Genomic DNA, 23,449 nt, shown 5'->3' with positions numbered 1-23,449 from the left:
CCCAACAAATCAACACGCCCTGCCAAATCGATAAGCCTGGAGGCACAGCTGTGTATGGACGTATCCAAGAGGCTCTCCAGCTCCAGCTGCCTGGTGTCCCTCCTTCCCAGGAGGCTGGGATTTCAGGGAGCTCTGGCTGGGATTTTGTTGAGGGAGGGATGGACAGCCCTGAGCTCTGTCAGACTGCCACTGCTCCTTCCCAGTTTCGAGCCTTCATCATCTTCCCAGAAGTTACCAGGACACCAGCTGTGGCTGCCCCTGGATCCCTGGCAGTGTCCCAGGCCAGGCTGGATGGGGCTTGGAGCCACCTGGGATAGTGGAAGGTGTCCATGGCATCCACACCAGGATGAGTTTTAAGGTCTCTTCCAACCCAAACCGTTCTGGGATTATTCACGACGCTGCAAACCGAGTTATCCTCCTCTACTGTCCTGACTCCGGGCCACGGTGGAGAGAAGAGTGAAATACCTGGGAAAATCCAGACCCAAATGACTGAAATCTTGGAGCAGACAAGGCACCTTGGGTAACAAATCACAGCAGCTGTCTGGAAGTGCAGTTCTCTCTCCTCAGTGTTGTTTGACAAGGACTGAGTTAGCCGGGCACTCCTCACAATTCCAAATGCTTCCCTGGCTGGAAAATGCCACCATGTGCTGCTTCCCTGTGCTTCTGCTGGTTTTCAGCCACAAAAAATAACAATGTTCCTGCTGTGAGTGCTGTGGCTCTGCGTGTGCAAGCTCACACATCACAGAGCCTGTCAGGACTGCGAGATAATGGACCAACAGGGAGGATTTCCACGAGGATCGGGAGCGGGCCTGGAGTGGCTGGGTCAGATCCTGCTCCGACAAAGTGCACCAAGAGGGCCCCTTTGTACAGAAACTTGTTTAATTAAGGTAACAGATGTTGCTGTTACACAAGTCACAGGGAATGGCTGTTTAATTGGACACTTTCATATTCTTTGCTACCAGCACAAAACATAGTTTGTTTTTTTTTATGCATTTCTTTCCTTACAATTAAACTGTATAAGCAATGCAGGCGCTGTACATTCGTGGAAAAGAAACAGCTCTAATGATGTAGGGGCTTTACATGAAGAAGAATGAGAGAAGGGCAATTTGTTTTGGGGCTTGAAAGTACAATTATTTTTCTGTTCCAGCCTGAGTATGTGTCTGGTGGCAGGGTAAATACAACTTCCAATAGCTCTAGGAGAAGATTAGGAATTAAGACGTTGTGTACATATTTTAAATAAAGGTTGTTTTGGTTTTCCTGCACTCTTTCTGCTCTTGGGAAGCCAAGGAGAATGGGAAAAGAGGGAAGCTGTGGAGGAACGTGAGAAATGTGAATCTGCCCTTGAACCACACTACACTACAGCTTCACCTCTGGGAGATGTCCCTGTCTCTCACCCTGCGAGGAATAAATAAATGGAATTACTGCCATTATGGCATGCAAATCAAAAGCCCTTTGCCTAAGTCCAAAAGACAACCTGAGAAGAGAGGGGAGGCTTGCAGGGGAAGCGATGCAGACCCTGCAGGGCTGAACAGCCCCTTCCAGTGCTGCTCCCAGAACGGTTCAGGTCGGAAAGGATCACTGGAGGCCATCACATCCAACCTCCCTGCTCAGGCAGGTCCCCCTGCAGTACGCAGCCCAGGATTATGTCCACTCTGCTCCAGCAAAATCACTCCATATGAGTAACACACATCTGTTACCCTGGTTTCTCTGAGTTTTTTATAGCCTTTTGATTTTTCATAAAATGGAGTCAGATCTTTTTAGTTACTGTACAATATTAAAAGCAGTCCTACCTTTTTCCCACAGATGTAACATAAACAAATCCTTTGTTTTTCATTCTCTGTCCTTTGTTGGCATATTTCTAACCTGAAAACAACTGTAACTGACGGCTGGTCTGGCCAGTTGGCTTGAGAGGTGAAAACTCTAAAAGCCAACCTTCTGCTAGACCCACAAATGTATATAAAGTAAGAAATAAACAAGGAGGCTCTCTCTCCGCCCGGTCTCAGCTTTGAGCTGGATCGGAGAAGGACCTCTGCCCTGCGAAACCTCTCTCTCCGTGTGACTGCTTTTGCGTGTCGAGGTAACACACATCCCTTGACCAATTCCAGGAGGAATTTCCTTAAGATGCTCTAACTGAACAGCCTCTGGTGGCAGGTTATTAAAAGCCAGTTCAGTGGAGGGACAAAAAGCCCCAGTTTGTCCCACAGGACCATGCCAGCCCTGATGTGAAACGCCTCTGTTCCCACAGCCGAGCCCTCGGGATTGCTGGGACACCAGCCCTGTGGAAAACTCGGGGGCCATCCCCAGCAGCAAGGCATCCATCCCCTGCTCCTGAGCCAGCCTCTCCTGGGAACAGGCGGATTTTAATGGTGCCTCACCTGCTCCTGCTCTCCCGTGGCCCTGAGAGGAGCGGCAGCACCAGGACTGAAGACCTTTCCCACAGAGCGTAACACTCGCTTTGCACGGGAATGTGAAGGGAAGATCAGGGGTGGAAAATGATCCCTGTGCTCTCCCCACACAGACACAGTCTTTGTTTCCAAACAGCGTTTGCAATGCATCCATATCTGTGCTAGAGCTGTTCCTATATCAAATTCACCTTGTGGCGTCAGGCCCCCGGCAGCATTTTGACTCAGCTGGGCCTCCAAGGCAGGATTTCCATTATTATGGAGATGAAGTGCCTTTAATGACTGCAATAATATAATTGTACCCCAGGGCAGAATTCCTAATAACACAATTGCACAGTTCTCAACCACCAGTACGAGATGCCCTCAGGCCATGTGATTCATTAGAGGTGCAGCACACACTACCTCAGCCTCCAGAGGAGAACACGAAACCTAAACCGATAAAGCTCTTTTCATTTTTTTCACCGTGGTAGTCTCTGCTCTCTGGGCAAACATTGAACACACTTTGTTTTCCCTCCTGGACAGCAGGAGCCTCCAGAGCCGGAGTCTCAGCAGCAAAAACCACGCACAGTGTCTCCAGCAAGGAATTTAACATCCCACACCAGCTGAAAAGCCAGGGAAGCCCCAGGAGAAACTCTGCAGTGATTGCCATGGCAGCCTTCAGGCTGAGCATCAGCATTCCAAGCAAGCACTGACACAAGAACGCTGCTTTTAGCCGCACCTGGAATTGGAAGGATCATCTATATTGATTACCCTTCACGTGATCAACCTGCAGGCTGGAGGAGGACCCAGATGTTCATGTGCCTCTCTGGTACTCGCAGGACTCTTTAATGTCACTTTAAGCAGAGATTTCATTGAAGTTTCTTCTCCCACGCCTGTCTAAAAGTGCTGTTTCCTGTCTCAGATGAAGAGATTGCAGCAGCAGCTTTTCCTGGCATCTTTCTTCCTAGATTTCAACAGATTTTTTTTTCTGGCAGCCAAGAAAGTTCTTGTTTGAAGTGCATGCACAACTGGGAGTGTAGGGAGATACTGGGGCTGGGCTCCAGGCACTGCTGCTGTCCCCTGGGACAGCAGGGAGGAGTGACATTTCAGCCAGCACAGAAAGCAGAAATACAGCGGGATTAAGCAGAATTAAGCAGAGCTCAGGCCCTTGGCCCCTCCTGCCCGTGAAGGCAGACGGAGCTGATGAGCAGTGCCACGACCACAGCAGAAAACGTCATTCCCTGATTGTGCATTTCACACAGCAGAAAACGTCATTCCCTGATTGTGCATTTCACACAGCAGAAAACGTCATTCCCTGATTGTGCATTTCACACAGCAGAAAACGTCATTCCCTGATTGTGCATTTCACACAGCAGAAAACGTCATTCCCTGATTGTGCATTTCACACAGCAGACAATGTCATTCCCTAATTGTGCATTTCAGTCTCCAGGTGCACACTGCAGGGCTGGGCTGCTGAATGAAGGCAGTGCTGAGGATCCAGCACCCTCACACCCACAGGAGACACAGCCCAGGGTGTGGCAGAGCAGAGCAGAGCAGAGCAGGTCCCTGTGCCAAGGCACCGTTCCAACACTGCCAGGTAATCCCTGCTGGATGATCCCTCTGGCTGGAAAACCCCTGGGCTGGAGGAGCTCAAGATTTCACACCTGCTTGGGCACATTTCACGTCTGGTTTGCCATCCAGGGCCGGGTGCCCAGGTGGGAGGCTCCTGGCTGTGGCTCAGCAGGAGCAGCGAGCCTGGCACTGCCACTGCACTGCCACCCCGAGCCCAGGGTGTGCCCACCGCCCTCCTCCCACCACTGCCCCAGCCCTGCTGGGGAGCCCCACTCCCAAATTAAAATGAGGAGCAGGAACTGTGCTGTGCCAAGGGGAACAGCCTCAGAGCAAGCAGCACATCCAGCCACGGACTGTGCCAGCGAGCACGGGGACACAGACGGGACCTCCTGGGGCTGACACCCCAAAGCTTCCAGCACCAAACACTGCCACCCTTAGCACCACCCTTGATGCCTTCAGTTTCATCTTCGCTGTGTTTCGAGTCCTGTGCTGCCCTGGTGCAGCTCTGAGCTCACACTCGGGGTCACTCAGCTCTCTGCACACAGCAGCCACACAAAACAAATCCTGCTCCTGCTGCACACCAAGGACAACTTCCAGCCCCAAAAGCACAAACAAGGGTGGCTGGAGGGAGGAACAAGGATGGGAGCTCACAGCCTGGAGCTGGAATGGGACAATTCAACCCCAAAGTGCAAATGGACCAAAACTGATCCAAGTGTGAGACCTCGTGACCCTTAGTCCATTTTGGGACCATTTTGGTTCCACCTTGGGTGCAGCCCTGGTCAGGCTCTTGTCCTGCCCAAGGTGGATCCTGGAGGCCTTTCAATAAATATCTGCTTTATTCTCCAGCTCTGCCCAGTCTCTGTTCCAGCTCAGCCTTCCCAGCAGAGCAGGTTATTTGAGTTTTAAAAACCACTGCACCTTGATCTATGACAACTTTGACCTCAGCAGCTCTGTGCCCTGCCTGCTGAAGGAAGCTTTGTGTCATCGATCACCAACTCCTTTCATCCCAAGCAAACAGCCCACAGAAAACAGCTTTGCAAGGATCAGGGAAAGGAGCTGAACAGGGCAGAAACAGGGGGTTCAGTATTTTAATCTGGCTCCAAATGAACTGGAGCTTTGTGCATACTCAGACACACTGCCACAGTCTCTATTTCAATGGATGTGACAGGCTGGACGGAGCAAGATTAATCTCCCTGAGATAAAAGAACAGCTCTAACAGATTAAAGCTTTTAAAGGTAAAAAATTCTGGGTTTTGACCTTTACTAACAGGACAGGATTCTCCCCATCAATCCCAGTGCCACATCACGTTCTGGAGGAGTGTCAAGGACAGTTTTCTGTGTCCTGCTCTCAGGTGCTGTGCACATGACACAACCACACCTCTACACAGCCAACAACAAATCAACAAATCAATACCACAGAGGAGGATTTGAAAAGCTGGCTTTTGAATTTAAAAAAAAAAAAAAAAAAGAAAAAAAGAAAGAAATCATTTGGCCAGTCTGAGAAAACCACCTTCAAGTCAGGCAGTAGAACTGTCAAATTAATTATTGCCCCCAAATAATTCCTGTTTGCAGGACACTGAGAAATGTTCCAGAGCTGTGCAATTTGCAGTGGAGGCTTTTATCTCCTGGGAATCTATTTTTTAATTTTTTTTAAAACAGTTATTTAGAGCACTGCAGAGGCAAAATACTTAAGTTTTTTTTGGAGTGCATCTTTATCAGCTTCTTGGCAGGGTTGCTTTGATAGCAGGCAGAGATGGGATGGGCACCGTGGGAATAGGAATCTCACCCCCAGCTCCTTGGGACTGAACACAGGCTGTTTCCTCACGTATTTGCAAGTCATTTTTGCAAAGCTATTAATGACAAATTCAGCTTTGATTGCTGAAAGTCCCTGGGTTAGCTGGAAGGAAGAAGTGGTTACTTTAAGACATTACCTCTCATTTTCTCTTAGGATGTCTTTTCCTTTCTTCCAAGAATAAGTAGGTCTGGGGGAGGCTTTGGGCTTGCACTCGATGATGACTTCACCACCCACTTTAACAAGGGTTAACTTCTTCAGCAGAGTTTTGGAAAAGTCTGGACCGATGGCTGAAAGCAAAATCGACACAAACCAGATCAGAATTCCCTCGGGAAAAAACAAAGTCAGGCTCATTTGAACATTACGGAATTCCAGGGTTGCTCCTCACTCACAATTCCTAAATGATTGGATGTTATGAAACTACCTGGATGTCTGGATGGGGCAAAGAGACACCTGAGTGCTTCTTTCACTGTTAAAAATACTTGATTTGTTTAAAAATGTGTGTTCAGCTAAAAGAAAACAGTAAATATAAAGACTATATAAAACTATAAAAAATCCCTGAAACCAGCACTGGCTTTGTAAAGCGCTCCAGAATTAAAGGAGACATCCTGAGGACACCAATGCACTCAGAACCAAATGCATTATTATTTATATCAAATATCATTATATCATCACTTCTGTGAGACACAGGAATTGCTCACCGTGGGTTTTATTCTGTGACGCTCAAAATGTCGTCATTTGACATTTAGAAACTCTGAGCTCATTTCTCAGCGCTGCCACAACTTCCCTGTGCCACTTCAGGAGTAATGAATTTAATTTATTGACACCTATTTTCTGTCAAGTGGGGATTTTAATGACCTTATTTTTTCCCGCTCTAGGCCCAAATTTCACTTTTTTTTCAATTTGTTTTTTAAACATTTGGCCTGAAAATTCTGTAAGACAAGACTGCATCTCGAAATACGTATTTTACAATGTCCAGCACCGCTGGATTCTGCTTTTATTTTAAGACTCCAGGCAAGATAATTGGCAAAAATAATTGAGAAGAATCGCTCTGAGAAAAGCTCGGTCTGTAATTTTCCATTTCTCTCTTTCACTTAATTTTGCTGCAAGTCTCAGTTGAGATGATTAAACACCACTAGTAGCAAGTGCTTAACTTCAGGACCTTTTAAAACAACCATTTTAACACTCAGATCTGCTTAAAAGCTAAAATTTCCCAGGGGGGGGGCTCAGAATGTTGCCCTGCTTTGAAACTCCAGTGAAAAGGCAAACCTGCTGCTTTCCTTTCAAAATGTGCCAAGTTAAATCACAGATGCACAGGGATTTATCTGCAGGACACCATTTGGGTGCTTTTCCTGTGACAGACAGAAACGGAGCTGCAGAACCCAAGTGAGAAGCTGGCCAAATAAATGACAGGTTTCTCAGACCAGACTCTCCAAAATCTGCTTTTTTTGTGCGGACAGGAGGAGCTGCTGGGCACAGGGACACCCTGGGAGTCCCCACCAGCGAGGATTAAAACTCCCTCCTCTGAAAACATCTCCCTTCTTCCCAAAGGTCCATTTTTATCAGGTCTTAAATAGACAAGAAAAGCATCAGTGGGTTCATTTCGATTTCTTTCATGTCCAATAAATCTCAGCGTTGTGAAGTCTAATTTATTGAGCATTATCGTACCTTTCTCCAACAGCAACACAGACAATCCTTCAAATGAATTTTTTTTTCCATGCAGGCATCTATCACTGATGATAAAAAATGACCAATAATTGAAAATCCCATAGCTGAAAAAACCCTCGAGCTTTGTTCTTCAGGGCAAATCAGGGAATGCTGCTGCTGAACATTTGGTTTGAGAGCAACTAAACCTTTATTTTGCGATCAGGAATTGTGCTTAACCCTTTGAAACTCCACCCCTGTGCTGACCAGGGCTGCCACTCGTACAAAACATGGTTTGGGATTGAGCTGCAGCCTGGCAGAGACCCCTGGGACGGTCCCACCCCACCCCTGCTCGAGCAGGAGCAGCTACAGGAGGGTGCCCAGGGCTGTGGCCAGTTGGATGTTGAGACTCTCCAAGGACAGGGATGCCACGCTATCTCTGGACAATTTGTTCTAGTGTCCAACCAACCTCAAAATGAAGTTTTTCTTATTTTAAGTGGCATTTCCAGGGTTTTGGTGTGTGGCACCTCCTGTCCCGGCACTGGCACCTCTGGGAAGATCCTGGCTCTGTAATCTCTGCTCCCTCCCCGCAGGCGTTTCCCCACTTGGATTCATGTGAGCTTCTCCTGGTTTTAGCTGGGAGGAGCAGAGCAGCTGAGCACAGAGCTGAGGGGTAGAAGAAGCCTTTTTTTCGGGATGGGAGCACTTTGGTTGCTGTTGGATTGCTGAAAGGTCTCTTCAGACAGGAGGTTTGTCACCGTGTCCTGAGCAGAGTCACCTCTGCAGCCAGGACCGGGCATTTATGGTCCTGGACGTTCTGAGCGGCAATGCCCAGGTTTCTCCAGCAGGAGAGTGAATGCACCTGCCAGCCCCTGGAGGAGTATGGGATGAAGTAAAAAACATCTGTTCTCTGCTCTCCACTGCCTCAAGCTTTCATTTCACACCTTCCTTAAAAACAAATCGTCAAAGATCCCCTGTTGCATAAATACCTTACAAAAGAAAGGCCTTGTAGAAATATGGTTTAGGCCCTGCTACCCTGGCTAAGCGAGCAGCTAGCTCATAAGTTCCCATGTGAAAGTATCAAAGGAAGGAGAATCAGTTAGCACAACAATCTGTTCTTGTAATAGAGCTGTTCGCAACTGCAAAAACAAGAAATCTGTCCCATGAGAATCAGTGAAGAAAAAACGTAAAAAATCTAGAAATTGGGAAATTTGATGGCCACGCAAAATGCCATTTGCCCTCCAATGAGCTGAGTGTCAGTGGACTGTTAACCAGTTAGATCTAACACGGTGCCTTCTGATAATCCTGGAAAAATACGAGCTGTGCAATAAAGATTTGGCTTTTCCGCACGAAGAAACAACGGTCCCGTCTGCTTGGACTGCGACAATCCCCTTCTGCCTCAGATGCTGCAGCTTGGCAGGAGCAGCTTGGGCAGGGTCCTGTGGTTTTGGGAGGTTTGCAGGGCTGGGGGAAGTGAACCCACCGATGACACTGAGCTCCGCGCTGGTGAAGATGACGCCGTGCCTGTTCTCCGCCACGCACTGGTACATCCCCGCGTCCGAGAGGCTCACGTTGGGAATGGTGAGAGAGCCCTGCTCCAGCTGCACTCTGCCCTGGAGGAACAGCAAAACAAACTCCAAAATGAGCAGGGAGATGCCTCCTCAGAGCACACACCCAGGGGATGCCGTGCTGTATTTTATAGCGAGGTGGACGAAAGGAAGTAGCGGTAGCGGGAAGAATTTGCATGCTCCAATTTATCTGTCTGCCAGCCAAATTTATGTCAGGCTAGAGACTAAATGGTAAAACCAATACAGGAGTTGGTAAATGCAATTTAAATTGGAGGACTTTCCCTTGACCCCTCATTGATTTAATACCCAAAGCATTTAGATTAATATCGCTTTCAAGGAGATAAGCTTGGGGCAAGAAATGCACTTCTGTTCCACAGTGGCACAGCACAGCCAGCCCCATCCTCAGAAACACTTAGAACAATGGTATTTCCATGGAATCACAGAGTCATTAAGGTTGGAAAAGACCTCCAGGATCACTGTGTCCAACCTTTGACCAGACACCACCACAGCAACTGGACTATAGCACACACAGGTGTTTCTTGGACGCCTCCAGGGATGGGGACCCCAAACCTCCCTGGGCAGTTCCAATGGAGAAATTCACCCTTTCCATGGAGAAATTCCTCCTGAGGTCCAACCCGACCCTCCCCTGGCACAGCCTGAGGCTGTTTTGAGTGTACATGGCAATGCAGGCTGGTGAGACTGGTTGCCACCTCAGCCAGCAGAAACACTTAAAACCTTCTGCAGTTTACTGACAACAATGTAAATGCTAATAATGTAATGATCCTTTACTTCATATCAGCCACCGACGTGATTTAAGAACAACACCATCTGCCAGTGACCAGCGTGAAGCAACCAGAATTAGTGCGTGGAGTGAAAGACCAGGCTATCATTTGTCAGCCTGAGGATATGGAGCTCAAGTTACCAATTCTAATAACTACAGCAAAGTGTTCCCTCCCTCCCCAGGAGTCTGACATTTAAAAAAAAATAATTCCAAAATAAAGAGCTATTGGTTTTCTACTTGGCCTTAGGGCAGAAATGTAATGTTTGTGCAATTTTTATCAGGGTTTCATCAAATTGGGGCTGCCATGTTCTTTCGCAGTAAGTGAAGGGGAAAAAGTGCTGGCTCCTGTGAAAGCAAAGCTTTGGTGACTTGGCTGAGTTTGTGGTGACAAGGTGGGATCATGGAGTGGGTGATGACCCTCCAGGAAAGGCTGGGCACGCGTGCTGGTGGAAGGGGAGTAATTCCACACTTCCTGCACAGGGACACAGCTCAGCAGGAGGAGTGGGAACACCAGTAAACACCAGCAGGAGCCCCAAGGTGTCATTATCACTTGAAGTTCACCTAAACATCATAAATTAAAATAATTACTTTGGGGTGATCATTCTTTGGTGACAAATTCCAAAATCCCATTCAGCCATTCCTTCTCCCCAGCCTTAGATTTGCATCATGGATCCTTTATTTTGGGGAGGAGCTCTGAATGTAGAGCTGTTGTGGGTCCTGCTCGTCCCTGGGCTCCTGGAGCTGTCGGGAGGTGCCACCAGGCACGGGAAGGAACAGGGGATTTTCTGTGAGGGTGTTGAGGCCCTGGCACAGGGCGCCCAGAGCAGCTGTGGCTGCCCCTGGGTCCCTGGAAATGTCCAAGGCCAGGCTGGACAAGGCTTGGAGCAGCCTGGGACAGTGCAAGGTGGCAGGGGATGGAACAAGATGACCTAAAAGATCCCTTCCAACCCAAACCATTCTGTGATTCCACGGTTCCAGAGCACCTCCATCCTCCCCATCCCAAAATAAACAAAACACCCGGAGATCAGAGAGCTGGCAGAGCCCCTCAGTTCAGGGTGGACACTGAGACGCTTGAGCGTGTCCAGAGGAGGCAACAAGGCTGGTGAGGGGCTGGGAACACAAACCCTGTGAGGAACGGCTGAGGGAGCTGGGGTTGTTTATCCTGGAGAAAAGGAGACTCAGAGGTGACCTCATCACTCTCTACAACTCCCTGAAATGTGCCTGGATCAGCTGGGGTTGGTCTCTTTCTCCAGGCAGAACCTGACAGAATGAGAGGACACAGCCTCAAGCTGCCCCAAGGGGAATACAGGTTGGATATTAGGGAAAAGTTTTTTATGGGAAGTGTGATAAAGCACTGGAATGTTCTGCCCAGGGAGGTGGTGGAGTCGCCATCCCTGGGTGTGTTTAAACAAAGCCTGGATGTGGCACTCGGCGCTGTGGCTTAGTTGAGGTGCTGTGGCATGGATTGGACTCGATGATCTTGAAGGTCTTTTCCAACCCAGTGATTCTGCGTGGTCCTGTGGTCACAGCACCCACAGCTCCCATCCCCAGGGGCTCCCAGCGGTGCCTACCTGTGGCAGCAGGGGCTCCCCGTCCTTGAGCCAGCGGTAGGAGGGCTTGGGGCGGCCGCTGGCGCGGCACTCCCAGGACACGCGCTCCTCGATGGCCGCGTGCACGTCGCCGATCCGCTGCGTCCAGCTGGGCTGGGCTGCAAGGCAAGCAGGGAGGGAAGGCTCGTGCCAGGGAGCAACAGCTCCGTGCTGCCAAGCGGCCGCTCCTTCCCTCAGCAGAACGCTTCAGAGATGGATTTGATAACGTCAGGATTTCAGCTTTTATGCTTTTCACGGTTTTTTTTGTACCCCTGCAGTTCTTTAGTGTGTAACTCCAAACTCCACACACAGTGGGAGCTGCTGCTTCCCCATTTTGGTCAGACACAGCAATTCCTCTGCAGGCTGGGGATCAAGGACACCTCACTGCCTCAGGCCTGAGAGATGGAAACAAAAGTGAGTTGGGGGCAGCAAACTTGGGGTGAATGACTTCATTACCTGGAGCTGTAATTGGGAGATGAACCCAAATGTGCAAATGGACCAAACTGATCAAAGTGTGAAAACCCCTGAGCCAGGGTCCATTTTAGGTGCAGTCCCTGGGGGGCTTCATCTGCCTGAAATGTAATGAAGGCACCTCAATAAATATAATAAATATTGCTTTTTATTTCCTTAACTCTGTCTGGCCTCTGTTTTTAGGTAATCCTGAAAAGGCTTTCCAAGAACTGCTAAAGATTACTGTTCTTCCTTGAGTCCAGTGCTGCTTTCTGAAGGTGGCACAGGCAAGATCAGAAGCTGCTTTTTATTTTTAGTAAAAAATCCTGAAAGAAAAAGAGTATCTGCAGAAACCCTGCTCATCCTACAAAAACAAAGCAGTAGTTACACACCTGGTCTTTCAAATGGAGACATTTTCCTCCGCAGGGTATCTATAGCTTGGGCTTCAAAGCCCTAAAATTTAACTTCTGACTTCAAAACTCGTAATTTAGAACTAGTTCTGCACTGAAATTGAGATTATTCCAGTAACTCTGCGTGGTTATAGGCACTACTGCATGTCCGGACTCTCAGTCTTGTCTTGATTATGGTCTTGAAATCTCCATGCCTTGCCACAGAACAAGAAATCTTTAGACCAAATAATTGCATTAATGACACTGAATAAACCTAGAAAGGCCACAAGCAGATATCGGAGACACATTTTGGTAGAATTTGGTGAAAATTAGCACTGGCAGTTTTCAGCCACTTGTGAGATTGTATTTTTAACTATGCTTCACATAATTTAAATGTCACTAAAACTGCCACGTGGTTTTGAAGACCACACAAAACCTCAGACTTTCTTAAGAGTTACCTTTTGTCTAGCTATAGCTACAATATACAATACTATCTATTTAATATCTTGTTATTAATAGTATATTAACATATTATAGCTGGAATACTTTTCAGAAAGTCCCATTAAATAACAGAGTTCTGATTTTTTTAATGGGCATTTGCCCTATTTTGACATAAGAGCATCTGACTTAGCAGGACGGTATTACCAGCAGAGGTCTCCAAGAACCTGATTAATACTTCTCCCCATGTAATCAGATAAAAGAAAAAAAAAAAAATTAAGATTCCTCAAAGGCAGGTTACAACTTTACACATCTCCTTTGGATAGGGACAGGGGGCCAGAGATGGGCTTAAAAGGATAAATTTTCAAAAATATCACATCAAAATGGCAAGTTGGTACGTTTATACCCAAAATAGGGGCATGTTTGTGATGACGGGATGCTGGAAATACAAATTCAGAGAGCTCAGGTTGGGTTTAACCCCACCCCTGGCACCTTGAACGTGCCTACAAAGCAGAGATGAAGGGGAGAGTTTTCCACAGCGCCTCAACTCCAAGGGACTTCCAAAAAAAAAAAAAAAAAAAAAAAAAAGGTGACCTGAGCATCCTGGCAACGCAGAAGTAAAAAGGAGAAGTGAGTGGTGTTTATTCCTCTGGCTGCCCCTCCTGCCCCTGCAGTATTTTAAGCTTGTTTACTGTCTGTATCTAAAGAGATAGGAAAGGGAAAGCCTTTAAATGGAGGAAGATGAAAGTCAGCTCTGTCATCTGGAGTAAGAACTTGAACAATTCCATCGAGCCAAGCTATTGCAATGGGTTCAGTGGCTCAAGGACATTTGCAAATTACTCATGAATTTACATATTTACTATTCTAACAGCGTCTAACTCATCGTTTTGAAGGGAATTTTATGACCCCATGAAAGGAGCTCTATAAAACCCACAGACATCCATTTGCCTTTTTTATTTTTGCTGCGCTGTTTTACAGATTTCCCACATGAAAGCAAAAATAAAAAACAAACCAAAACCCCAAAAAAACCCCCCAGACAAAACAACTGGAATTAATCTGCAAATCAAGAAAAGCCATGAATGGTAAGCTGTGCTCTATAATAAATATGTGCTACGGAAAAACAAAGATAACTCTTGTGGAGAGGAGGACAGAAAATTCAGAATTCATCCTCATTTCATCCAGACTCCCCAAATAAGGGGAATCCTCTCCAAAAGGCATTTTTTGGGGTTGTTTGTGGGTTGTTCATCCCAACTCCTGCCCTGAGCGCTGAGATTGAAACGTGCAGCGCTGGGAGCTGCCACCCCCAAATTCCCGTCACCCTTTGGTGCAGCACCCAGGAGCCACAGCCTCCACCCCACGCCACCCCAGCCCCCTGCAGTTATTTGAACTGGTTAAATTTTCCATCCCAAAGCCATTTATGGTGCCAGGAAACTCCTAGAACGAGCAGCACGGGTCAAAAAATCCTCTCAGTGAGAAGCTCTGAGTGGGTTGTTTGGCAGGAATTCGTTCTCTGCTGCTCTTTGGGAGCCTTTTCTAATTAGGTCAAGCTCTCCTCTCAACAGTTCAGTGCAGAGAGAAGCTCCTGGCTTCATCTTGGGGAATACTCAGGGGTTGGCTCACGCTGCAAATATGTGTGAGCCACCAAAGGAGAGCGGCCACAACCTAATGGAATTTGACAGGCGCCCACTGGGGATCAGACCGAGGGAACACGACACGAGATTTCAGGCATGATAATTAAAATAATTCAAATAAGGGGATGGAACCAGCTCCTCTCTACAACATTTTCTGGCGTAGCGACGTTCTCGGAGGTAATGACAAGGTTTAATTTGTGACTGGTGCAGAAAAAAAAAGTCCTTTGGATCATTTCGGCGGCGCTGACCAAAGAGAAATTATTTTACAGGAAATATTTTGGCCCCGCTTGGAGTGCTTAAGATGGTACTGGCCTTGGAAACATCCTGGAGGAAAAATCTGGAAGCTGATTAAGAATTCATCTGAGTTGCAAGCAAAATTCATATGCTGAATCTATAAAGTGAAAGAAAAAGCTTAGAGATACAAGCACGACTCTTACATAAGGATGGCTTTAAAGAAAAATCTCCCCCTCCTAGGAGACGAGAGCTGTCTGGAGTTTGGACTCAGGGGGACGGAAGAAAAGCAATGGAAATAGTGAGAAAAAAACCCTGTTTACCTCTGATCACCTTTCAGTCTTCCCCAGCACAAAGTGGGACAGTTAAAACCAGGTGAATAGGAAAATATGCCCAAATAGATTTTTACTTCTCCAAGACAAAAAACAGTCCAGGGGCAGTCTGTCCTCCACTGTAACAAATTAAAAGGCAAAAGTAGGAACTGGAAATCATGTCCTAAATGATATTTGAGAATGAAATGATGCGGCAGGTGATGACAGATCGCCTCAGAAATGAGTAACAAACCCCCAGAAGTAAGGGAGAAATATGAGAAATAAACCTGTAGGACTCTGTGAGTTCAAAACAACCAAAAAGACTCAAGCAAATGAGGTGCTAATACATATCCAGAATCCAATTCTCGGCTGCTGTGTATTGATTTCAGTGTTCCTAAGCCAATTTCTAGCAGCTGATGACCCGGTGCAGGCTGTGTAATTCATCATTAATGGCAGATGAAAGGCTGAATGACTTGTCCATTACCATCTCTATTCTAAGGAGATTGAGACTGAGCCCAGGATCAGAGCAGTCTAAAGACCAGAAAGCCAAGTGTAAGAAGTGAAAAAAAAAAACAAACCCAAAAAACAACCAGATGGGAGAAATAGATGAGTAACTGGAAATAAAGAGTTCAGCCAGTGTGTAAGGCTTGTGCAGATAAGTGCTCACCTCACCCTGCCCCAAACGGGGCCACAGCTCCTGCGCACAAACCCTGATTAATTTTCTTCCAAAGATCACAGGGATGCGAAACCAGACCTCCAGCTTCCACTTTTCCTCTCTCTTCCTTTCCTTCCTCCTGCCCTAATGCAGATGCTGCTGTGCTGACATTTAGGGAAAACATTTGAGCCGCAATTTTTTCCTCCTCTCCTTGGCTTGCCAGGGCAGGAGAGGATGGGAGATGCTGGAGTGACACGGGTGATGCTGAGTCAGCACCTGCATCCGTGCTGGCTCAGACTGAGCTGGCTTGGAGCTGGGATATTTCCCAGCGTGGGTCTGACTGGAAAGCCAGGGACAAATCCCGTGTTCTGTGCCAAAATTCTGGCGAACAAATGTTCTTAGTGGTGGTGCAGCCCCTCAGCCCTCCCTGGGGCTGTCACTCCCAGCCCCACTGAACACTTTTATATTTGGATCACCTCAACCAGCAGCTCTTTTTCATATTTTCTGTTATTCAGGCTAAATATTCTGTTGGGAAGGAGGATCTCAAGGCGTTACATTGACTCATCAGAGTCAATACAGGGAAGCAGAGCCCAAGGAGTTCAAACCCAGGGATGAGCAGCCTTGGGGTCACAAATATCAATAAAAGAAGATTGGGCTGAAACAGCATCTAAACTTACCATGAATTAAACATCAATAATAAATAAGCATCTCCTTGATGCTGGTTTTATGAACAAAAAGGCAATTTCTTTTTAAATTAGCTGGTTAAGGTAATCTGTTTACTGTACTTCTGCCAGGAAGAAAATAATTGCTGGCATCGCTGTTTGCTCAGGATATAAATCTTAGCCCTTGTGGAGGGTTAGCAAATGTAAAATTTATGAGCAGCCAGATTAAAAATACCATCAGGTCAATGGGAATGCATCCCAAAACACACAGCTGAGGGTGCGGAGGGCCCTCACTGCAGGGAGAAACTGGGAGAAACTGGGGAAACTGGGAGAAGAGAACCCTGTGTCCCGCTGGGGACCTCACCTGCCTCAGCCAGGGGATTCAGCTGGCACAGGGAACAAGCTGCCAGGTCAGGAAGGCAGCAGCAGCACTTGGAGCGCTAAAAGGTGGATGAGAAGAGGCTGTGCAGTCTAATTTGATAATTCAGGGAATATTCTGAGTTGGAGGAAACCCACAAGGATCAAGTGCAACTGTTGGCACGGGATCCAAGAATCCCCTCGGGTGCCTTTGCCAGGAATTAGCCTGAGGCAGGGACAGCAGGGAGAACAAGAGACCCAGGCAGGAAATGTGTCATTCAGAGTTCCATCAGTCAAGGAAACACAAGTAAAGCTCTGTAATTGCATTACCAGGAACATGTTTCCATGGGAAGGCCGATCCATCAAGGGGGACTCAGCCCTGGCACAAATGTTTGTGGAGAGCAGCGAAACACAGGCTGGTGCAGGCGCTCAGAGCACTGAGAACGCAGCAAGAACGGATGTGGCACGTTTAATTAACCTTTTCTGCTGCAACAAGGATGTCAAACAACTTCAGTGCCACTGATACGCTAACGGAGGAGAAAATAAACACTGATACAAGAGTGAAACACAGCAGAAGTCAACCTTCCCTGACAACTTCCAGCAGCACAGAGAAGCTGACAACGCTGGGTTATCTACAGAGAGCAGGCAAATTTGAATTTCTTTTTCTTCTCTTTTCTTATTTTGTGCCACGCACAGAGGCTGATAACTGGGTTTAAGGCAGTGCTGCTGCTGGAGCCTGGCTGTGACCTGCAGAGCACGTCAGGGCACGTGGGCAGCACCTCTGATAACCCAGATCACACTGAACCCCCCTGCTCTGGGCTGCAGGGACCTTCAACCCCATCCAGTGCCAATCCTGCCCCTTCAACCCCATCCAGTGCCAATCCTGCCCCTTCAATCCCATCCAGTGCCAATCCTGCCCCTTCAATCCCATCCAGTGCCAATCCTGCCCCTTCAATCCCCACCCAGTGCCAATCCTGCCCCTTCAATCCCACCCAGTGCCAATCCTGCCCCTTCAATCCCCACCCAGTGCCAATCCTGCCCCTTCAACCCCATCCAGTGCCAATCCTGCCCCTTCAACCCCATCCAGTGCCACCCCTGCCCCTTCAATCCCACCCAGTGCCAATCCTGCCCCTTCAATCCCACCCAGTGCCAATCCTGCCCCTTCAATCCCATCCAGTGCCAATCCTGCCCCTTCAATCCCATCCAGTGCCACCCCTGCCATGGTGGGACACCTCCCACTGTCCCAGGGAGTCCCCAGTGTCCAGCCTGGCCTTGGGCACTGCCAGGGATCCAGGGGCAGCCACAGCTGCTCTGGGCACCCTGTGCCAGGGCCTGCCCACCCTCGTGATAAAAAAATTTCTTCCTCAAATCCATTCAAACTTGCACCTTTCAGCACCTCCAGAGCGTTTCCCTCTCCAGGCACCAGCCCTGACCTTCCAAAGGCAACTTGAGGGCTCTGCCACCATTACAATTGTATTTCAATAATTAAATAATGCTCCTCTGCTTAAAAAAAAAATAAAAAAATCCCAATTATTAAGGAAAATTATGTTCTTTCCCCCAACTATTTGTATAAAAGTTTACAGTAAGTTACGTTCCCCTAAAAATTTTTGCTGCCACGCTAAACTCCAGAGCCCAGAGTACAGAATGCAAGTTGGGGGTTTTTTTGTTTTTTTTTTTTTAAGAAATCTATTTTCAGCACTGGCTGCAAAACACAAGTTATCCTTAAAAACCAACCTAGTTCCCTGGAAAATCACCATCCTCGAGACAACAAGCAGGATATTTTCGTGAATTATCTTTGAAACCTGGAACAGGGGAGGCGTCCCGCTGCCGCCTCTCCGTCGGGAATTCCTCCACCCCCAGGGAAGAGATGGGAACACTTCCCAGCGTGACAGCCTGGGAGCAGGACACTCCTCCTCCCCAAAAACCTCGAGCTTCTCTGCTGAAATGCCACGCAGGGTGTGAAAAGCAGCACGAGCCACGGTGGCAGCTTTTGTGTAGGATCCAGAGCGGTAAATTCATCGCAGTAATGAGATTATAACTCAATATATGCCACGGTGGGACCGTTCCAAAGGCTCCATTTACTGCTTTCCAAGGAAGGCAGCTTTGGCCGTGGGCAGAGCAAACCTGCACAACTGATGAGGCTTTTCATTTACTCCCCACATGGGAAAAAAACAAGGGAAACAGCACAGGAAAAGGAATCTTTAAATCATCTAATTAAAAAAATTAAAACCTGTTCAAATCAACCCTGGATTCTTTCCTTAACGTGAAAGATTTCACTTTGCTCTTGCTCTTTCCTTTTTAATGTTTTCACATTTTATATTTCCCTCCGTTTTAAAAGCAGAAATGTTCATTTGAAATGGAAGCCCCCCAAAGTTCTGATTTCTAAATGAAATGTCTTTCAGAAATATTTCCGATTTGAAAACATCCCTGCTTTTTAAAAAAAGTTACATTACCCACCAAATTCAATTCAGATTTGCCAGAAGGATCGGTTCCCAAACTCTTTGGCAAAATTATTATAAATCCAAACCCATTCTCCTCATCTCTGGAGTGCAACCCAATCTTCCCTGCTGACAGGAGCATTTGAGGGAGAAAACTCTGAATTTTTGTCCATATTTTCTACAAAGATCAACATGGGATGGGAACAGGGCAGCAACAAAACCAGGATTTCTTTTCTTTTGATGCTGTGGAGGTCTCTGCACACCTGTGGGGAGTGTGGAACCTGCAGCTTCTCCTCTCCAAAAGCTCTCAACCAGAACCTTGGTACCAAGCCCAGCCCTCTGTGCCCCTAAATCCCCTCCCTGAAACCCTCACTCACCTCTACACAAGTAAAGCCACACTTGTAGTTTGCTTTGTGGGGCTGTCCCCAGCAGAAATTTGGGGATGAGCACCAGGATCAGAGGGATTAATGCATCTTCTATTTAACAGAGCAGGCCTAGGAGGCTGAAATTTGATATTTTACAGTGCCTGGCTCAAGGACTCTGATTTCAGTGAGGGAAGAGCAGGTGCAGAAAGCCTTGGAGGGGAGAGGGCCCTGCCCTGAGGTGTTAAATCTCAACTCTCCCCATTGTTCAACCACTGATCCACTTGAAAGCAGCTCTTAATTGGTTATCAGCAATTAACACTTATCCACCAAAGCCGGGGCAACCCATACATCACAAATCCCCAGCTGTAACGCCAGGATGCTCCACCACATCTCCTTCCTTACCCTCCCAGCCACCAGAAGCCAAAAGAGCCCTGCCCAAGCACTTCCAGCACGTTCCCACGCCAGTGTCCTTCCTGGGGACGTGTTTTTGATCCAGCTGCTCTGATTCTCCCTTAATATGCACCACTCAGCCAGGTTTCATTTCCAATGACGCCCTTCTCGAGGCGCGCCGTTCGAAAAGAAAACCGCCTCCGAAAACATCCCGGCGAAATCGCGTCCCGGCAGGATATTTACTGCAGCGGAGCCCTGCGAAGCAGGCAGCCCGCTTACCATAAAACGTCAGCTGTCCTCGTGCCACGTTCCTCCCTCGCACGTTCTCAGCCACGCACTCGTAGAGCCCGGCGTCTTCCTGCTGGAAGTTGGGGATTTCCAGGAGCCCGCTGGATCGGTGTCTCCGGGCTTTCCTGGGGATCGGCTTCCCGTCCGCCCTCCTCCAGCTGATCGTAGGCACTGGGCTGGAGAAGGGAAATAAAGCAGAGTAAGAAAATCAAGCAGAGGAAACCAAAGGTCTGGTCAGTGTGAGGAGCCTGGCACATTATTATGGGTGGGTTGTATGCGACATAAATATAAATGTGCTTATCACGGTGAATAAGCAGGAGATATTTTATTAAAATGCTGTTTTGACCCAGCTGAATTTGGGGTTCTGCTGTAAAAACATCCATTTTAGGGCGGGGAGGCTCTGGCAGGGGATGCCCAGAGAAGCTGTGGCTGCTCCAAAAGTGTCCTAGGCCAGGTTGGATGGCATTTGGAACAGTGGAAGGTGTCTCTGCCACAGCTGGGGTGGCACTGGATGGGATTCAGGGTCCCTTCCAACCCAAACCATCCATTTTGTGATGATTTTCCAACACTTTGGAAGTGTTGCCGGTGTTTACTCCAGAGGGCAGTGTCCCCAAGCCCTGTGGCTGCTACAAAAACTGGCCAGAGTAACTCCTGCCGAGGGAAGGGGATCGTTAGGAACTGCAGCAAACTCCACAAACCCAGCACCGTGAGCGCGAGAATCCGCAGGAAGAATAATTAATAATAATAATGGATCTAAACTTACTTGCCCAAGGCAAAGCACTCCAGTTTCACCGTGGTTCCTTTCGCAGATGGAACCGTTTCTGGGAACTGCACTTCTATTTTGGGCTCGTACTCTCCCATCACCCCTGGGAACATAAAGGAGACGCGAAGGCTTGGTTGAGTTTCAGCAGTAAATTCACAAGTGTTCCCGTGCTAGCACAGAGCTGCTCTATACATCATTACTTGCCCAATTAATCCATTCATTTTAAACATGGCCTGTTCCTAACAACCATGGAGTGTGGGCACTCTTCCCATTTACTGCCAGAGGAGAAGCTGAACCAACTCTCCACACCATCTGCCAAAGATTAAAATCTCTTCATGGCTCTGTTACTTTTCGCTTTTGGATATGCAGGATTTTTGCAGGTAACCTGTGAAATAAGGGTAACAATAACGACAGAGGTTCAGCATCTTCTAGAAATGAAAGGCAGAAGAAACAGCCATTAGGAAAAAGTTTTTTAAATCCCTGGAATTAACAGGGATATTTCTATTAACTTCCAGGATTTCAATGCGCAGAGATCATCTACTCCTCGGGTAATTTCCTTATTTTTTTACTGCCCCAGTAAATCACGGAGCGTGGCAGCCTCTTTATGAAATTGTGTTTAAAAATTTGTGCACATAAAAAGGCCATTATACCCCTGACAAATGGCTCCATTTCCAGCCACTGCACTGTCTTAAACCCCGGCACATTTAATTCCACCAATAGTGATTATCGGCTAATTGATGATTGCAGTTCAGATCTCAACAGTGCAGCACATCCTGGACGGTGGCCAAGGGAGGAGAGGAGCTGGGTCAGCCCTGAAGAATCCCAAAAATACAGAAATGAGCCAGCAGGAGCCTGCAGTGACACTGGGGCACATCAGAGCTGCTGACGTTGGCCTGTGATTGCTGACTGCTCTTGCTTCTCACACTGGATTCAAAAAAATCCTGTTTTTCCCTTTAATTTTCCAGTGATAAAGCTGGAAATGCTCAGTGTGAGGCTTACACCAAATCTGCCCCTGCTTGCTGACCTGATTGTTCCCTGTTCTGATGCAACAGCTGGTTATGACGTCTTTCTTCCAACACATTGATTGCAAATAAATGTTCAACAAAGTAGCTGCTGCACAGCCTGGGTTGTCAAAATTAACTGCATTTATTAAAAATAGGGATAATCTCCCCATATTCATGTCCTGCCCAGCACATGGAACAGGAAATCTGTGATTCCGTGCTGACATCCCAGCATTTACAAACCACACAAACAAGAATTACGTGGCACGTCACTCATTAGCCCTCTGCCTGTTAACACTGCACCCTCCAAAAGCTCAAAATCCGCTTTTCCCAACTGGGACCTGCCAAATCTTTGGAATCTTGCCTAAATTTCTCCAAAATCTGCGCTAAATATTTGCTGGGTGCGCTTCAGTCAAGCCGGGAACTGCCCCGTGGTCTCCAAAGCAGCAGCTGATAGAAATTGTGGAGATCTTTTCCCTCTTCTCTTCACTCACTTTTTATTTATTCCCGTTTCTTTGCCTAGGGCAGGGCCTGGAGAGGTGAAATCCCAGGGGGATTAAATCTCCCAGTGGGGTGGGAACGTTTCCCTGGGGCTGTGGGACATCAGCTACAGCCCTGCAGCTCTGGCCTCTCACAGCCGCACTGGGAACTCCAGCCACAGAAAAACCAGGATTTGTACCTGGAAAAACTGGGATTTGTACCGGGAAAAACCAGGATTTGTACCTGGAAAAATCACAATGCCCCTGCTGCAATGACACCCTGCCTACCTCCAAAATGTATAAATGTATACATAAATGTATACAGGGTATGAGGTGAGTCCTGCTGTCTCCTCTTTATAGGAGCAACATCAGAGCAGTAGAGACACCTCCATCCCGAATCCAAGATCATTTCCATGCAGAAAAATCCTCATTTTCCCTGCTGTTCCTGGGTGATTTAACATCTGACTGAGCTGTGCAGGTGGCAGGGACGGAGGAGGAAATAAAGGACAAAACCAGACCCTGGGTTTGTGGCTTGGAGGATGCTCCCCGTGTCACGGCACATCAGATGCTCCATCTGTTGGCATTTCAGAGCCTTTTGTATCTTTCCTCCAATTTCAAGGCTTTAAAACGTTCTTTGGGATGAAAGTCACGGGAATTCAGGAGGAGGCTAATTTGTCTGAGGATTTGCTCTGCATTTCCTAACACCTGTGAAACGTTACAGTTTAATTGGCCCATACAGCTGCTGCTGATGGCAATTTTATTCCAGGACTATTTTGCTCCTTTCCCACTGTTACTGTTTCAATCCTGATATGGAAAATCCCACATTTTAAAGAGAAATAGGGAAGTACTGCAGCAGCAGCAGCTCTCAACACCTGGATGCTCCCAGCGGGCTTTGGAGTGGGATGGGGCAGCCACAGCTATGCCAGAGCCTCTCCACCCTCAGAGGGAACAATTCCTTCCCAATCCATCCCTGCCCCATCAGTTTAAAACCATTTCCCCTTGTACCGAGTCCCTCTCCAGCTTTTCCAGTGGGGTTTGAAAAAAAAGGACCCTGTTATTGGAATATTTAATGATACTATTCCAGCACTGCAGCTGTTAGCATGAGGCAAATTTAAACATTGCTCTTGGTCACCCATGCCGTGACTCACTGTGGACTCAGAGGGACAGATTTGCTGCTGCCGTGTTTATAGGAACGCAGAATTCCCTGTGAGGGAGGGCAGATAAGGAGCAGAGCTGGAAAAGCAGCACCTCCACCCCTCCCAGTCCGGCTGTGAT

General features: G+C 47.6%; 1 protein-coding gene across 9 annotated transcripts in view; it reads right to left on the bottom strand.

Moving 5' to 3' along the window:
* The window catches only part of LOC120758131 (contactin-4), a 264,846-nt gene that overhangs the window by 41,621 nt on the left and 199,776 nt on the right, over window positions 1-23,449 (bottom strand). For all 9 annotated transcript variants that reach the window (XM_040076012.2, XM_058422177.1, XM_040076014.1 and 6 more), the window contains 5 exons: window positions 20,695-20,797; window positions 19,923-20,107; window positions 11,309-11,445; window positions 8,872-9,001; window positions 5,884-6,034 (listed from right to left, as the gene is read on the bottom strand). In XM_040076012.2, the coding sequence (XP_039931946.1) occupies window positions 5,884-6,034; window positions 8,872-9,001; window positions 11,309-11,445; window positions 19,923-20,107; window positions 20,695-20,797 (706 nt within the window). The remainder of the gene's footprint in view (window positions 1-5,883; window positions 6,035-8,871; window positions 9,002-11,308; window positions 11,446-19,922; window positions 20,108-20,694; window positions 20,798-23,449) is intronic.

The sequence above is a fragment of the Hirundo rustica genome, chromosome 12 (genome assembly GCF_015227805.2).
Source record: "Hirundo rustica isolate bHirRus1 chromosome 12, bHirRus1.pri.v3, whole genome shotgun sequence".
Lineage (NCBI taxonomy): Eukaryota > Metazoa > Chordata > Aves > Passeriformes > Hirundinidae > Hirundo > Hirundo rustica.
The sequence above is the reverse complement of the archived record's forward strand: the minus strand, read 5'-3'. Positions and strand labels throughout refer to the sequence as shown.